The 17660-nt window shown below is 44.7% G+C and overlaps 1 protein-coding gene across 1 annotated transcript in view; it reads left to right on the top strand.

Annotated features, from left to right (window-relative positions):
• dock3 (dedicator of cytokinesis 3) overlaps positions 1–17660 on the top strand; it is a 1401685-nt gene that overhangs the window by 1328819 nt on the left and 55206 nt on the right. Inside the window, 3 exon segments of the mRNA XM_041191502.1 lie at positions 6255–6390; positions 12540–12621; positions 14194–14309. Coding sequence (XP_041047436.1) covers positions 6255–6390; positions 12540–12621; positions 14194–14309 — 334 coding nt within the window.

The raw sequence follows: 17660 nt of genomic DNA, 5'->3' as shown, positions 1-17660 counted from the left end.
GCTGCTGTAAAGCAGGTAAGTTTAAAGGGCCAGTGAAATTTACAGGCCAGGGAGAAGGTATGTGCCTAGGTTAAGTGGATAGGATTTGGGGGGGTGGGGGCTATCGGAGGGCAGGGAGGTTCAGGTGGTGGGTGGGGGGGATCGAAGGTCGCAGATCGGGAGTAGGTTGGCAGGATGGGGGAGGGTTGGAGGTCCGGGGGTGTGGGAGGATCGGAGGTCCAGGAGTGTGGGGGGGTGATGAGGGGAGTCAGATGTCCAGGGGCTGGTGGGGGAATGGGGGGTGGGGTCCAAGGTCCAGGCGGTTGGAGGGTGTCTCAGGTCGGAGCGATGGGGGGTGGTTGGAGTCAGGGGTTGGGGGGTCGGGGCTGGGGGGAGTCAGAGGTCAGGATGGGAGGTCAGAAGTTGGAGTGGGGAGGTCAGAGATCGGGGTGGTCAGAGGTGTCACATGGGGGTGGGAGTCCAGATGTGGAGGGGTGCTCCATGGGGGTTGTCGGAGGGTGGAGGGAGTCCCATGGGGTTGGTCTGAGTGTTTGCAATTGTTACTCAAAAGTTAGAAGAGGTTTTAATTCTTCTAGCTTTTTCTGAGTAACTATTGGTGTAACCCTGTTGGAACCATCCAAAGTTTGTGATTTAATCCACTTTTTCGGATTGTTCCCAGAGCAGTACAATTGTCTAGAGGAAGTGTGCACTTCTGGGCAAATGCCATGCCAGCCCTTACCCTGAAACTTCTGAGAGGGATTCCTCAGTGCATCTTTTGGGTACCCCCAAATCTAACGCTGGGGAGCTCGGAGCTTATGGCTCTTTACCATGATTAGAGGATTTATTAGCAAACAGGAAGCAAAAAATAGGCATAAATGGGTCATTTTCAGGTTGGCAAGCTGTAACTAGTGGAATGCCACAGGGATCAGTGTTGGGCCTCAATTATTTGCAATCTATGTAAATGACTTGGATGAAGGGACTAAATGTATGATAGCTAAATTTGCTGATGACACAAAGATAGGTAGGAAAGTAAGTTCTGAAGAGGAGATAAAGAGTCAACAAAGGGATTTAGATAGGTTAAGTGAGTGGGCAAAAAATTGGCAGATGGAGTATATTGCAGGAAAATGTGAACTTTGGCAAGAAGAGTAGAAAAGCAGTATATTCTTTAAATGGAGAGAGATTGCAGAGTCCTGCAGTGCAGAGGGAACTGGGCCTCCTGGTGTATGAATCACAAGTTAGTATTCAAGTAACACAGTTAGTAAACACAGCAAGGGTTTAAGAAGGCAATGAAATGTTGTCATTTATTGCAAGGGGAATGGAATATAAAAGTAGGGAATTTTTGCTACAGTTGTTGGTGAGACCGCATCTGCAGTACTGTGTACAGTTTTGGTTTGCTAACTTAAGAAAGGATATAATTTCATTAGAAGCAATTCAGAGAAGGTTCACTTGACTGATTCTTGGGATAAAGGGATTACCTTATGAGGAAAGGTTGGGCCTGTGTTTAGAAGAATGAGAGTTGATCTTATTGAAACATATAAGATTCTGAGGGGACTTGACAAGGTGGATGCCAAAAGTATGTCTCCCCTTGTGGAAGAGACTAGAACTAGGGGACACAGTTTAAAAATAAAGGGTTTCCCATTTAAGACAGAGATGAGGAGAATTTTTTTTCTCGCAGAGTGTCATTAGTCTGTGGAATTCTCTTCCCCAGAGAGCAATAGAAGCTAGGTCATTGAATATCCTTAAGGCTGAGTTCTATAAATTCTTGATTGACAAGGGAGTTAAAGGTTTTGGGGGGAGGAGGGCAGACAAGAAAGTGAAGTTGAGGCCACAATCAGATCAGACATGATCTTATCAAATGGCGGAATAGGCTCCAGGAATCAAATGGTTCGCATTTCATTTTGCATCTTCATATGTATGTTCACGTCTTTCAGTGAGATCTGTTTTGCTGAAAGTAAGTTGTGTTCATCTAAAAGCAGAACCCACAATGTATTGTTGACATTATAAAGGAAAACATTCAGGAACCTTCATGATTTTTCATGGGGTGGTACTGTGGAATTCGAGAAAGGTGTTATCAATAAGATTAGACTGAAATTTTAAATTGGGAGTCAGACTAATGCACCTTGTAAATGTATTCATTTAGAAATTAAGCAGGGTAGGTCTGGAATAACTTTAAGGCAACAATCCTATTTAGAAAGTGTTACTCCCGTGCTAGTTAATCATACAAGGTCCTCACATTAAGATAATGTTATATCTGAAGAAGAGACAGAGCAATTGTGAAGCTTCATTGGTCATTTAAATTGGTTGGGCACTTGGACAAAACCAGATGATATTAAGTACCACAATGAAACACCTTGAAGTAGATAATGTTCTAAAACATTTGCAAAATTATATCATATTTAAGTTTCCATCCTTACGTGACTCAAAGAACATGAACTACTCATTTTTAGTGATGCTTCACGTGCTGATCATCCTGATAAGTGCAGTTAGTTTCATAATATTTCTTACGAATGTGAATGGGAAATGTTGCCCTTTAGCTTGGAAAGCTAAGAAAATAAAAAGGGTTGTTAAAAGTACTTTAGCTGCTGAAACTGGATCCCGTTGAGGCCATGGATAAGGGAATCTTTTAATTCTTTCATGGGATGTGGGCATCGCTGTCTAGGCCACCATTTATTGTCAATTCCTAATTGCCCTTGAGAAGGTGGTGATGAGCCACCTTCTTGAACTGTTGCAGTCCATGTGTTGTAGGAACACCCACAGGGCTGTTAGGGAAGAAGTTCCAGGATTTTGACCCAGCGACATGGAATGAACGGCAGTATAGTTCCAAGTAAGGATGGTGTGTGGCTTAGAGTGGAACTTACAGGTGGTGGTCTTCCCATGTACCTGCTGCCCTCGTCCTTCTAGGCGATAGAATTCGTAGATTTGGAAGGTGTTGTCGAAGGAGATTTGGTGAATTGCTGCAGTGCATCTTGTAGATGGTACACACTGCTACCACTGTGTGTCAGTAGTAAAGGGAGTGAATGCTTAAGGGGGTGGATGGGGTGCCAACCAAGCAAGCTGTTTTGTCCTAGATGGCGTTGAGCGTCTTGTGTTTTGTTGGAGCTGCACTCATTCAGGCAAGTAGAGTATTCCCTCACCCTCCTGACTTGTGCCTTGTAGATGGTGAACAGTATTTGGGGAATCAGGAGGTGAGTTACTCGCTGCAGAATTCCCAGCCTCTAACCCGCTATTGTAGCCAGAGTATTTATATGGTTGGCGCAGTTCAGTTTCTGGTCAATGGTAATCCTCAGGATGTTGATAGTGGGGGATTGATCGATGGTATTGCCCTGAACATCAAGGAGAGATGACCTGGCCATCATTGCCTGGCACTTGTGTGTTGCAAATGTTACTTACCACTTATCAGTCCAAGCCTGAATGTTCTCACTGCATTTGGACATGGGTTGCTTCAGTGTCTAAAGAGTTACAAATGCTGCTGAACATTGTGAAATCATCCATGAACATCCTCACTTCTGACCTTATGATGGAGGGAAGGTCATTGATAAAGCAGCTGAATATTGTTGGGCCTAGGACACTTCCCTGAGGAACTCCTGCAGCAATTTCCTGGGACTGAGATGACTGACCGCTCAACAACCACAATCATCTTCTTTTGTGCTAGGCATGACTCCAACCAGTGGGGAGTTTTCCCCCTTATTCTCATTGACTCCAGTTTTGCTAGGGCTCCTTGATGCCACACTTGGTCAAATGCTGTGTTGATGTCAAGGGTAGTCACTCTCACCTCATCTCTAGAGTTCAGCTCTTTTGTCCATTTTTTGACCGAGACTGTAATGAGGTCAGTGAGTGGACCTAACAGAACGCAAGCTGAGCATCAATGAGCAGGTTATTGATGAGTATGTGCCACTTGATAGCGCTATCAATGACCCCTTCTGTCACTTTGCTGATGATTGAGAGTAGACAGATGGGGTGGTAATTGGCTGGATTATATTTGTCCTGCTTTTTGTGGATAGGACATACCTGGTCAATTTTCCACATAGCTGAGTAGATGCCATTGTCATAGCTGTACTGGAACAGCTTGGCCAGGGGGCACGGCTAGTTCTGGAGCACAAGTCTTCAGGGCCCATAGCCTTTGCAGTATCTAGTACCTTCAGCTGTTTTTTGATATAACATGGAGTGAGTTGAATTGGCTGAAGATGGCATCTATGGTGCTGGGTACCTCAGGAGGAGGCCAAGAGGGCTTATCCACCTAGCATATTTGGCTTTAGATGGCAATGCGGACACATGTCTTAGCTTTGTCTTTTGCACTGATGTGCTAGGCTCCCCCATCATGGAGGATAAGATATTTGTGGACCCTCCTTCTCCAGTTAGTTGTTCAATTGTCCACCACTATTCATGACTGGATACGGCAGGACTGCAGAGCTGAGATCTGATCTGTTGGTTATGAGATCACTTAGTTCTATCTATCACATGCTGCTTCCGCTGTTTGGCATGCAAGTAGTCCTATGTTGTAGCTTCATCAGGTTGACACCTCATTTTTAGGCATGCCTGGTACTGCTCCTGGCATGCCCTCCTGCACTCTTTATTGAACTAAGGTCAAATATATTAAGAGAGATTCTATACAAAGACCATACTGAAGCTTGTACTAATTGTTATGTAGATAATCATTTCTTGTGGAACAATATACTGCCTATGAAAACAATGACTGAGAAAAAGTTACGGATTTACCTTGCTGGCTCTAAAAAAGAATGCCAGAAAGAAATTCTGTAAAATTAAATGGGTGGATCCAAGCCATGACTGTCTGATTGTACAATGAAATTGTTAGGTGTTCTAAAAGATGGGTGTCTCACAATGTTAAGCTTTGTTCAGAATATGGAGTTCTTTTATTTAATTTGTTTTAAAATTTTGGTTCTGCATATTAACTCTAATTTTTATTTAAAGAGAGATGGGAATTGTATATTAATTATGTTTAATTGTATGCAGGTAGTGGGCATTAACAGGGGTTTCACTTGAGCCCATATAAATAGACACAGATTAAAACTGTGTTTGATAGGTTCAAAGGTGCATGCTTGCAATGTGTAATTCTGTAAATAAATATAAAACTGTGTGAAGATTAGTCCTAGCTTTATACTTCACCAACTGGCTTTCTGGAATACAACATAGTCATAGAGGGAGGGAAGTGGAGAGAGGAAATATTGTTGTGGGGTCCATTTTTGGCTCAGTTGATGACCTAATTTGCATAATTGGCATAAGTTGCACCGTCATGACTTTGTCACATTGGATCTTTGGCTGTTCCCAATCAGTACCACTAGTTTCTCGGCACCTTTTGAGCATGGAACTACTGCATAAGGGCGTGCATTCAAAGTTGTTTTGATTTATGGCTTGGGACCTTTACATTATATTTCATTCATTCTATTACATTCTATTAATGTCACCTGATAAATACATTGATCAGATCTTTACTGGTCCTAACTGGAATTTCCAACAAGTTGCCCATGACCCACAATGGTTTCCAGTGTTACTAGGGGGACATACTTGTTTATCATGTGTTGGAACTAAGTGTGATAATTGAGCTTACTTGCTTAGAAAGAACTTACATGCATTTATATAGAATAAAACAGAAAAAGCTGGAAATACCCGGCAGCTGACGCAGCATCGTGGAGGAGGAAACAGAGTAATTGCTGGGAACTTTTTTCCAATGACGAAAGATCATTGACTTGAAACATTAACACTGTTTCTTTCTCCACAGATGCTGCCTGACATGCTAAGTATTTCCAGATTTTCTGTTTTTATTTCAGATTTTCAGCATCCGCAATATTTCACTTTTTAAATTATATAGACCCTTATTATACAGTCAAAGAACCAAATTACAAATCAAATCAAATTACAAATTACTATGAAGTGCAGTGGCTGTTATGTGGTGAAATTGAAATTTAGTTTATGCACAGCAACCTCTCACAAATATTGATAAGGGAAAGGTCAGGTTTCAGAGGAATGTTGACCAGGACACAGAGAACTGCACCTCCAACAATGCAGTACTTCCTCAATGAACCTGCAGTGGGCCTTGGACCCACCAGAGGCAGAACCAAGCCAGGCTGATGTGCATGACCATTGAGAGGCAAATAGAATGAATAGAGAAATTTCTTTGAAGTGATTAAAATTACGGGGTGATGTCCATGATAATGGGTGTGAAATGCTTGTTTAGGATTAAGAGGCAGTCACATTGTGAATGCTGGGACTGGATTGGCTGAATGTAAAGTAATATTCTATCTTGTTGACCTTCTCAGCCCATTGAACCTACTTGGCTCCAACAGGCACTCCTCATCCTCACTATCCTCACAGGCATCCAGTGAGGTTGGAAACCTTGTCATCCTCACAGACAGCCTTGCTGGAGAAACTCCTGATGACCCATTCCGCATGCAGGTATGGCAGTTTCTGTTTTTGATTTCCCTGTGTCATATACCATCTCTGGGCCTTTAGAGTAGACATGGCAGGTGCTGGGCCTATAGAAATGTTGCGGCTCTCTGCTTGGAAATACATTCTTCTTATCGTGTCCACGGACAGTCTATACATGGCCCAGCCAGAACTGGACACATTTTTGTGCCTTGTTGTTGAATTCAGCAAGATCTGCAACAGTGCAGGGTTCCTCTAGCGATAGACATTGCAGAAGATGTTGCATAGTCTGTGGCTCAGTTCCACATTCACAAGTTGTCGGGCAGGTTGTATATCCCCATTTGCTTAGTGACACCTTTGAACAGCCTACACCAGTCCTACTGGAACTACATAAGAGTAGCACAAATTGGTTGGGTTCCTTTCCCCTTGGTAACACAGCTCAACTTAGTGAGCTGTTGTGTACAGGTTCTCACAATCACAGACCCATCTGTGAGAACTGGAAATTATTCCTTCTGGGCACCCACTAGATATGGTACCATTGCATAAGGTAGAATATGACATTCATTACAGTATCTCTCGACTCAAGAACTCTCTTCTCATCTGAATGAGGAGAACTTCCACTTCTCCTTGGCAAATGTAGCTTGGTAAACATGAGTTCATCCAAAAAAATAATAACTTACTTAGCCTGAGATTTTAATGGTAATAACGTAAAGTCTTGACAGCATCTAACCGAGATAAATCCCAATAGGGCTGTAACAGGACTTAAATTCCTTCAGGGACTATAACAGGAGTTAAATTCATACAGGGACCATTAATGGGAGTTAAATCCTAACAGGGACAGTAACAGGAGATTGATCCCAATGGAGACAGTAATGGGAGTTAAATCCCAACAGGGAAAGAGGGCGGAATTGTCCCAGAATTGCACAAAGTGCGGTGGCAGGCATGAAAAGCAACTTTTTACCGCCAGCTGCAATGGCTCGGATTTGCTCACCATGCTGTCACCTCAGTGCTTTCTTGCTCCATGCACCATTTTTAAGAGTACCAGAGTGCAGCCTACTTCATGTCTATAGACTGGGTCCAGTCTCCAGGCAAGAGAACGCCCCAAAAGCAAAGGTGATTGCAATCCTCTAACTTAGTGACGCCTCTCTGGGGGACCTGCCAGATGCAGTGGAAGGCCGTCGTGAACTCCTCTACCCTGCTCTGGCTGCAGGAAGTCTACCAGAGTCACCAATCCGGCCTGGGAGGTAGTGGCAGTGATGGTCAGCGCAAAAGAGCACAGAGAGGTCAGCCATCCAATGCAGGAAGAGGATGAATGGTTTCATTCGTTCTGCCAGGATAAGTCAACCACCTCATCACCCTCAACACACACTCCCAAACCCATCACACATCCACAGGGATCTCACGCTTCAAGGGACAACATCTCTAACTCACACACATCTCCATCAGGCTCATATCCTCTGGGGCTCACGTCTTCATCCCGTCCATGGCTCTGCTCATCACACAAATGTTCCATGCATCCTTATCATCTGCTGTGGCACGAGTCCTGCTCACACACTCTCCATCTGTTTTCGTGCAGGAGAAGTTGGCTCACAACAGGAGGGGGAGGTCCCACACCCAGGGTGGAGTGGCTGACACTAGACCCCTCACTCACTTTGAGGAGCGTGCCATTGCGCTGACTGGTGAGAACGTGGACTGTGCCTGCGGCAGCAGTGAAGTTGGCAGCAAACACCGACATGAGGATCTTGCACTAGATCATCCCTTTCTCAATGCAACCGCGAGTGCTCTCCCTCCTGTTTTTGACCCTGCTGCCATGCACTAATTATCTCCACTTTGGTTCACATGGAGCTCTGCCGAGCAACCGATACCCTCAGCCAGCCAGTCCCTCAACTCCAGCCAGGACCTCACCTCCAGCCAAGAGGGCACCTCTTCCATTGAAGAGCTAGAAATAAGCAGCCTGAAAGACCTGTCACGCATTTACCCACACCCTCCACCAGTGCAGAGCCACACACCTCGTTGGGACCTAGATCTAGACCAGGCTTGGGTTCATAATCTGGTGGTCACTGCACAGGCACATGTCCGCAGCAGGAGGAGCAGGTTCAGTCGAGCTTCCCAGCACTCGGAGGACTGCTGAGGAAGAAGCATCTGTCGTGCCCAAGTCAGATGAAAAGCCTCCAGTTTCGGCCTTCCAACTCATTGTGCACAGTCAGCAGAAGGCAGGGAAACGTCAAGGAGAGCTGTTGGAAGCCCTCAGCAGAACACAGAGATGAGCGCAGACCTGCACTCCGTCACGGTAGCCATGAGTGAGTTCCTGCAGTAGTAAAGCGAGGAAGGAAATGGGGCACCTCAACATCCATCCAGGTACGCCTTCCCCTCAATAAGTCAGGCCAGTGCCTTCAAGCACCCGAAGGGAGGAGGAGTGGCAGCTGGACACCCCAGGTCATCCACGCAGGAATCCCCAAGGTTGCCTAATCCCTCCAAGTCCCCTTTTCCTGTGACCCCCCTCAACCTCATCCTCTGGCACACAGGAGGACAGCCAACGGAAGCCAGGGCCCTCAAGACCTCGACTCTCCAGAGGACCTACACTGAAGTCATCAGAGGCAACAGGACCAGCCATTGCACAGCCTGTCTCTGCACCAGCTGTGGATTTCAGTCCAGCACCTAGGTAAAGTAGTAGGCCTGGAAAAGTTAAGAAATCCTGATCACAAATGGTTACACTGGTGAACACATTTTGTCACTCTATAATTGAAAAATAAATTCACTTTCACTGAATAATGTGTAATGTTGTTTCTCAGTGTCATTTACAAACTTCATGAGTGCTCCCCCCGCAACTCCCCGCCCCCCCCAAACCAATAGCAATCCGGCTGCACGCAGCCAGACTACAAGTGTTTCTGGAGGGAGAAGTGTATGTGTCAGGGCCTTTCGGAGACTCGTGCAAGCACTCTCCCATGCACACGGATCCTTTGTCCATCGCACTCATCTCAATATTCTGAGCATTTTCAATGCTGCCTGTTGGGGTTCTCTTTCAGTTGTCCATCTGAGCTTACCTGCATCTCCACCACCCACTGATAGCACTCCCATGCAGCACCTGTGCCTGTCAACATGAGGCTCTGCTCACTTTCAATACCAAAAAGATGGTAGTGGTCAAATTCCTCATGAGCTTCGCCCCCCCTCCGATCCCCAGTCACTCATGTCCTTTCCCCCATAACCATAGACACACCCTGGCATAACATTTGACCTCCTCACTGTAACCTTCCACCTGAGCCCTTGTCACTCCAGGATATCCAGGTGAACATGCACATTCCCTATCTTACTGAAAATCCCACCCCCATCCACATTGACCTCCCTGACTTCCTTCTTCCCACCCTCCTGTCCACCAACCACCCTCGCTGCCCTTTCTACCAATACCATCACACCCTCACCCTCCCAACCTACTGCTCCCTTGCCCCCTGTTACTCTAACCATCCCTTCGTACCACACCCACTCTGAGTTCACTCCCCAGGAGACAGCCATTGACTCCACAGACCCCTCCCTTGCTCATTCACCTGGATGTTCCACCAGCCCCCAACACCTTCCTTCTCCCTTACACCTTCTTTCTCCTTTATTTCTCCCTCCACCCTTACTCCTTCCTCCACATTTACTCCCTCCTGCCCCCAGATACCTTCATCTCTCTGGACTCCTTCCTCTCCCTGTACTCCCTCCTCCCCCCCCGGAAACGTTCCCCCCTCCAAACTCCCTCCTCCCCCCTGACACCTTCCCCCCCACGCAACCTCCCGCTGACAACCTCACCCTCCCCCCCCCCAACAACCTCACCCCCACCCCTGGGTACACCTTCCTCTCCCTCTCACATCTAGACCTTCCCCTCCCACCACCACCCCTTCGCCGATCATCCATACCAGCCCATGGCTAAGTCTGTGAAGTTCTGAAGCAGGTCCAAAGCACCAACGGAGACCATGGAAGATGATGCGACCCCATGGTGAAGTCTGTGAAGTTCTGAAGCAGGTCCGAAGCACCAATGGAGATTATGGAAGATGATGCTACCCCATGGTGAATCTGTGAAGTTCTGAAGCCTCAGCGAAGTTGAAGCTGCTGTATGGAAACTTCCCACCTTCCGAGAGCTGCTTTGTGGCTGAGCCATATGCAAGAGGATCCACCCAGCATGTGATGCATAAGTTCCTCCAGGGTCTGCTAGCTGTAAGCCTCCAGCATCTTCTTCTCCTCGTCTGTCCACGACCTAAGCAAGGCCCTAAAGGTAAGTCCTGACTTCTGTATGTATGTGTCCAGACATGTTCTGGGCCGGTGTATTTTCCCACCGGCATAACAGTAAATCGAGTGCAGGAGGGACAGTTCCAGTCAGACCTTACCTTACATCCCATTAGTGGGATGCAAATCAGGTTCATGCCAGTCTCCAGCAGAATTTGCGATCTGCCATGGCGGACACCATCAGCTGATCCTGCTGTGATTTCACGCCAGCCTGAAACAAATCTCTGCCCCTCCTATCAAATTCTCCCCCACCCCACCCACCTGCCGCAAACGGGAGCAGACAATTCCGCCCAGAAACAGGACTTAAGTCCCAACGTGAACTATAACAGAAGTTAAATTCCAGCAGGAACAGTAAGAGAAGTTAAATCCCAACTAAGACAGTAAAGGGAGTTAAATCCCAGTGGGGACTGTAATGAACATTAAATCCCAACAGAGATAGTACCAGATCCTAATAAGGATGGTAATGAAGGAAAACCTCAACAGGGACAGAAATAAAGCTAAACCTTAATAAGGGCTGTAACATGGTGACATGAACTGTACAAGGGAGAAACATTAACTGAGCAAATCCCAACAGCCACATTAGAGTAAGGCATTAATGTGGATTGTAGTAGAATGTTGTTGATGGGGACTGTGACTGAGACTGATTTTTGCAGAAGGCTCACGGTTTAAATGTTGTACAATTGACAGTAAGACTGTCATCTTCGAAGTGTGTGAAAATTTAATGTTTGTTTGGAAGGAGCTGGGCATGCTTCATCTGCCTGGTTTAGTTACCAAACTAAAGTATAAAATTGCTTGAGTAAAACACTGCAGCAATCGCCATAAAATTGCCAATTTAGGATGAAAACAATTATCAATATACTGTTCTTCTTAAAAAAATAAAAATCTCTTGGTTCTTTTAATAATCCTTTATGTGGTTGAGTCATGCCCATTTTAAAAGCAGAGGGAGAAAACCTATCATTTTCATGATAGTGCCATATTATACAAGCTACAGCAACACATTTTGCCACAAGTTATTCTGTGGTGTGTTTTTGGTAAACAGATGAAAGAGGCTTTGTTAAAAACACTGTCTCTCCCACTCAGCTGATTATAACCAGGTAACCTCAGGCAGTACAAGCCTTGCATTTAACCTCAGTGTCCCTAGGATGGGGGAAAGGAAGAATTAAGCCAGGATTCTCATTTCTGATTTTCATTCAGCAACACCTGCTGGGAAGCACATGGCTATCGACATTGGGTGAGGACAGGTGATGCCTTCCATGGTAGAATAGCCTGCCAACCCACTGACTAAGGTCATGCATGGTCATATGGATATTCTTGTGACAAAGTCCAGCGGAGGGGTCAAAGTGACCAGTCAATACCACTGGTCATATAGATGTGTTTAGCTTGACATTGTAACTCTTTCGAGTACAAACACGTTTCCATCTGTTCCTATTCAGATGAAGTTACATTGTTTCATAGTTTGCCATTGTGAGATTTGAACTCTTGATCTTGGGGTTACAAGCCCAGTACCATAACCACTTGGCTATCATACCAGAACTTTGGTCATACGGATGATGTACAAGGAATGAGCCACACTTAACAAACGGTACACCATCAAAGGTCAGTGGCTTCAGAAGAGATGGGTCAGTATTGCAGATGAGATAAATTAATTGACAAGCTCTTCTCCATTACAGTGATAGTGTTCAACAATCGATAGGAACTTGGTGGTTTTAGCAGACATGTCAAGCTACTTATGATGAGTGGCAGGGCCGTCCATTGCCTCTGCAAGTTATCTGTTCACCTCTTGCTGTTTCATTCCCTTGTCAAATTTCCCAGCGCGCGCTCTTCCTTTCTGCCACTTTCTCTGCCTTCTGCAGCTTGCTTACGCTAATCCCAAGTTCCAGAGCTCCATGACCAACGTCTCTGTTTTGTCGTCGTGCCAGGCAAGTCCGTCCACCTCTAGCCTGAGCTCTACGCACTCTGCACCCTCACAGATGATCAACTCAGCTCCGTCCAGTGCTCGAGGTAAGAACCTCTTTCATTTAATGTTAACTTTCAGGGCTGACTTGCAACTGAGCTGCCTGTTCTCTCCTGTATATTGCCTTTGCTTTTAAGCACATTTCTGAAACAATGCACAGTTGGGTGGTTGAGGCCGACTTTGACAGGGGTCTGACTTTTACTCTATATTTTGAAATGAAAGGAGAATGCCAAGATAAGAAAATGCAGTGACATGAAGATGCAATCCTGAAATTTAACACAGAGAAGTTTATGAGTTTAAAAAGCTCCCAATACTCGTGTTTTGAAATTCCATGTCATTGCTGACAGGTATTTTGGAGCACAGTTATGATGCTTTTTTGTTAGGCTCTATTAAATCTGATTATCACTTTAAGCTCACTGCTCAATACTCCTTAATGGCAAAGTGATCTAAATGAAAAACTTAAAGTACCTGTAGCTGCCCGTAAACGTTGAGGTGAACTAGAGGGCAGTTGTCACTTACTGCAAAATTCAGGATCCCAGTCAGACCAACCCAACATGAAATGATTGACTTTCTTATTTTTCAAGATTATTTTGCATCTGTAATGAAGTGTGAAATCTGGACTGTGATGATGTATGCTTAAAGGAACACTTGTGCAAGCCAGTTATGTATTATCTGTTTCACAGATAGTAATATGGTGAAAAGCCAGACACTTTAGAGCCAAACAGGCCATTTTGCGGGTCAGCACTAGTAATTTTGTTCAACAGAAGCTAATTAGAAGAGATCTCATTTTTGACTACTGCATTAAAATTACTGTTGCGTTCAATTGTGAGTGAGCCCTCATGGTGTATGCATGGAGGTGTGGGATTGTGTCTGCAACTGCCTGTCCATGCGCTAATGCATTGTTTTTACTGATACCCGTCCATCCAGTTTTGGATTGGCAGACACTGTTCCCCCTCCACACAGCCTCCACTCCACCTCCAAGTCTTTTCCCTATGCTTAGATAAGGAGTACTGTCTAAGCATATAGAAAGAGATGCATTAGGGTCGATACTAAACCCCTCCACTAGTGGGAGTGAGTGTGGGCAGGTTAAAAATTAAAAGCTGGGGTATGTGTCCCCGACACGCAGTATAGGTTCCTGCCGCCATTTTTACAGCAATGAGTTGGTTATCATTCCTGAATCTCACTGTTTAGTTAAATCGCTCTAGTGGTTCCAAATGAATGCATCGCTTTTCTTTATCTTGATCCTTTCATTTCCTGTTTTTTCCTGCTCTTTTTCTTTTATTGTCTCTCTACTTTTCTCTTTCTTTGCTGTTTGATGCTCTCCCTTTTGTACTTTCTCTCTATTCTCTTCTTTTCACACTCCACCTTAACTCTCTCCCTTTCTCTGTCACTTTTGTACGACTGCTGTCTTTCTCCCCTTTTTCTCTTTAGATTCGCTTTTATCTCTTTTCTTTTATCTCTCTTCTGTCTTTCTCTCTCTCTCTCTCTCCTTATCTGTCTCCTTTTTTCCCTTTCCTTCCTTTCTGTTTCCATATTCTTCCCTCTTTATTCTCTCTCTATTTTGTTGTCTTTGTCCATTGGTTTTCTAATTTACTGTTCCTCTTTCTATCCATACTCAGGTTCCCCATCATTGTCCGATAAGTACCGTCACTCACGGGAGATTGTGATGTTGCTGCCTCCTCACAGGGACAGACCGAGCAGTGCCATGTATCCAGCCATGATGGAGAATGGCCAGGTGAGTTACTGGAACATGTTATTCCATAGACTTGCATAGCCATTAAATATGAGAGAGATGATATTGGGTATCTGTCACACATCATGCAGTGAGCATAGATAGAGCCTATATCTGCCATTTTATCACAGTGACATGGATAATACTGTACTAGTAAAACCTAGATGCACTCAAGAACATGAAACTGAAATCTCATTAGGGATTGTAGAGTGAGACTTCACCTCATCGCTAAACAACAACTTGCACCTTTTAAATGTAAAAAAGACCATCACAATGGAACTAACTAAGGGAACAGATGCTGAGCCTTACAAGAGAGGTGAGGAGAATTGACTGAAAGCTTGTTCAAGGCAGGTACTTTTTTAAAAATGGTCTGGAAGGTGATGGAGTCAATGGGAAGAGAGTGGAGTTTATGGTTATGTCTTCCCAATGTTCAGCTGAAGAAAGTTGTACCAGATAAAACACTGGTGGTCAAGAAGTCAAAGGAGGTAGTGGAGAGGTGGAATGGGATGCCATTGGCATGCAAATGGAAGCTGAGCCCCGTGTTTGTAAGTGATGTTACCAAGGGAACAAGGATAGATCCCTGAGAGACTATGGATATGATAATGAAGGGCAGGAAGAGAAGCCATTGCTATAGACGTGTTACATCTAGATAGATAACAATGCAGCCATCCAAGGGCAGCTGCACAGTGATGAACAACAGAGGAAAGGCAAGAAATCAGGTAGCATGGTGAATCACATCAAACGGAGAGGAGGACAAGCTGGAAAATCCGGAATAATTACAGGATCAGAGGATTTCATTCTCAACTTTGGTCAGCACCTTACTGACCTTATGGTTCTGGCAATCCAGCTTGGATGGATCTGAACAGAAAGTATTGGTGTAGGTAACATATTTGAGAAACTTTGAGAGGGAAGTGACAGCATGGATTAGTTAAGGGTAGATTTTTTGAGGGAGGAAGAGGTAATTTTAAAATAGAGAGGAATGGTCCCTGAGCTTACAAAGCCATTAATATCATCAGAAGGCGTGGGCCTGGAAAGAACAGGAAGTGGGCCTTACAGGTTTACAAGCATGAAGAGGATATGGCGTGAGATAATGGAGAAGTTACAGATTGATTGGAGTCAGTTTGGAGTGCTTGCAGGAGGTCAGGGAGCAGAAGGGGGAGAAAGAGGAGGAATCATCTCCTACAGCTGTGGAGCTATGGTTAATATTAGAAATGAAGAAATCAAAGAGCTCTTTCCACCTAGTACTGGAGGTGATGGATGATTGAGCAAAGGATGGGGATTCGAGGACACCGTTAATCTTGGAGCCTAGGATTGACCTTGCCTTTTAGGATGATCCCGGTGTAGTAGAGATTTTTGACTACAAAATGAAATATGCTAGTCATGGTTGAGTTAGAACTGGCATTGAGTAATAAGACCAACTGTCTGCCATGTGAGCTTAGTAGTTGGGACACCCTGCTTTGATGGCACAAAGATCGGAACTGACCAGGAGGTCTAGTGGAGGTTCAAAATAGCCAATAAACAGAGTGCAGCTGAGCTAACTGAGTGAAGACTTGGAGTTTGGTGAGAGGGGGAGTTTTTAAGTGATAATTTTGTTCTTAAATTTTGCTCTTAAAATCTAATCCAGCCTGTAATTAGCAGTAACTGGAAAGTACTATGTAAGCAGGCCAAGTTCTTTCTTGCGGTTTAAACAGGGTAAACTCACTCTCAACTGTAGGAGCTGAGTAGTTAATTAGCTAACTGGTTGAATCTGGTTACTGTAGCCCCAGTTCATTTTAGTATAAATTCAGGGTTCTTTAGTGCAGCCAAGACAAATGGAATGCAGCTGAGCTAACTGACTGAAGGCTTGGAGTTTGGTGAGATGGGCAGTTCAGTTCCTTTTTCTATCTTTCTCACCCCTTGGGAATTGGTTGTTGCTCAACCACAGGGAAAGGAGCTAGCTGTTTGGTGTGTATCTGATAAGTGTGTAAGTTCTCTTCTGTCCCTAAGGTTTAAAATAGTCCATAAAATGGGGATAATAGTAATAAAATATATAAGAAAGCAACATAAATAAGTGATTAATATAACTAAGTAATTATTTAAAGCATGTTAAATGGCAGGACAGAATAATGTGTCAAGGTTGCAGCATGTGGGAGCTCCTGGATAACATTGTGATCCAGGGTAAACACATCTGCAGTAAGTGTTTGTGGCTCGAGGAACTTTGGCTCAGAGCCATTGAGCTTGAGGCTAAGCTGCAGACTCTGTGACACATCAGGGAGGGGGAAAGTTACCTGGATTCTTCGTACCAGATGGCAGTCATACTACTTAGGATAGGGTCTTCTGATTTGGTCAGGGACAGGAGGGTGTGACCGCAAGTGAGGCAGTTAAGGGGACCCAGAGGGCAGGAGCGTGAGTCTCTGCAATTGTCCAAGAGGATTGAGGTTCTCTCAGCTTGTTTGAATGAGAGCAGGGACTGGAGGGTGAATAAGCAAACTGACCATGGCACCATGGTACAGGAAGCCATTCAAGTGGGTGCAGCAAAAAGGAATGTAGTGGTAGTAGGGGACAGTGTAGTGAGGGTGATTGACACTGTTCTCTGTAGCAAAGATTGAGAGTCCAGACAGCTGTGTTGCCTCCTCAGTGCCAGGTTTCAGGACAGGCCTGGAGATGAACTTGCAGTGGGAGGGGGAGGATCCACCAAATTCAGAAGCAGAATCCCAAAGGTAATCATTTCTGGATTATTACCTGAGCCATGTGCAAATTGGCATAGGAAAAATAAGATTAGAGAAATGAATGTGTGGCTGAAAGACTGGTGTGGGAGAAGTGCGTTCCAGTTTGTGGGGCACTGGCACCAGGAAAGTGGGATCTGTACCGTTGGGATGGTCTATACCTGAACCGTACTGGGGCTGGCGTCCTCTCAAGCTGCATAACTAGGGAAGTAGAGAGGGTTTTAGACTGAAAAGTGGGGGCAAGCAATCAAATTTGGGAAGAAGTGGTAAACCAAAGTGTAGACAAGGCAAAAGAGAAAGGGAAATGATAACAGACCATGAAAGGAAGGGACAAAGAATATAAGTCTAAGAATAAATCAACAGATAAGGCTAGAAGCTACAAAAATGATAAAAGAACAAAACTAAAGGCTCTGTATCTGAACGCACACAGCATTCAAAACAAAACAGATAAACTGATAGCACAAATAGAAATAAATTACTATGATCTGATAGCCATTAAAGAAACATGGCTGCAGGATGACATAGATTGGGACCTGAATATTGAAGGGCATGTGACATTTATGAAGGACAGGAAGTTAAGAAAAGGTGGAGGAGTGGCTCTGTTAATTAATTGTGGTATTAGCACATTAGAGAGGGATGACTTAAATTC

This window comes from Carcharodon carcharias, chromosome 7, assembly GCF_017639515.1.
Source record: "Carcharodon carcharias isolate sCarCar2 chromosome 7, sCarCar2.pri, whole genome shotgun sequence".
Taxonomy (NCBI): domain Eukaryota; kingdom Metazoa; phylum Chordata; class Chondrichthyes; order Lamniformes; family Lamnidae; genus Carcharodon; species Carcharodon carcharias.
Note: the sequence above shows the minus strand (reverse complement) of the source record. Positions and strands in the feature narration are given on the sequence as shown.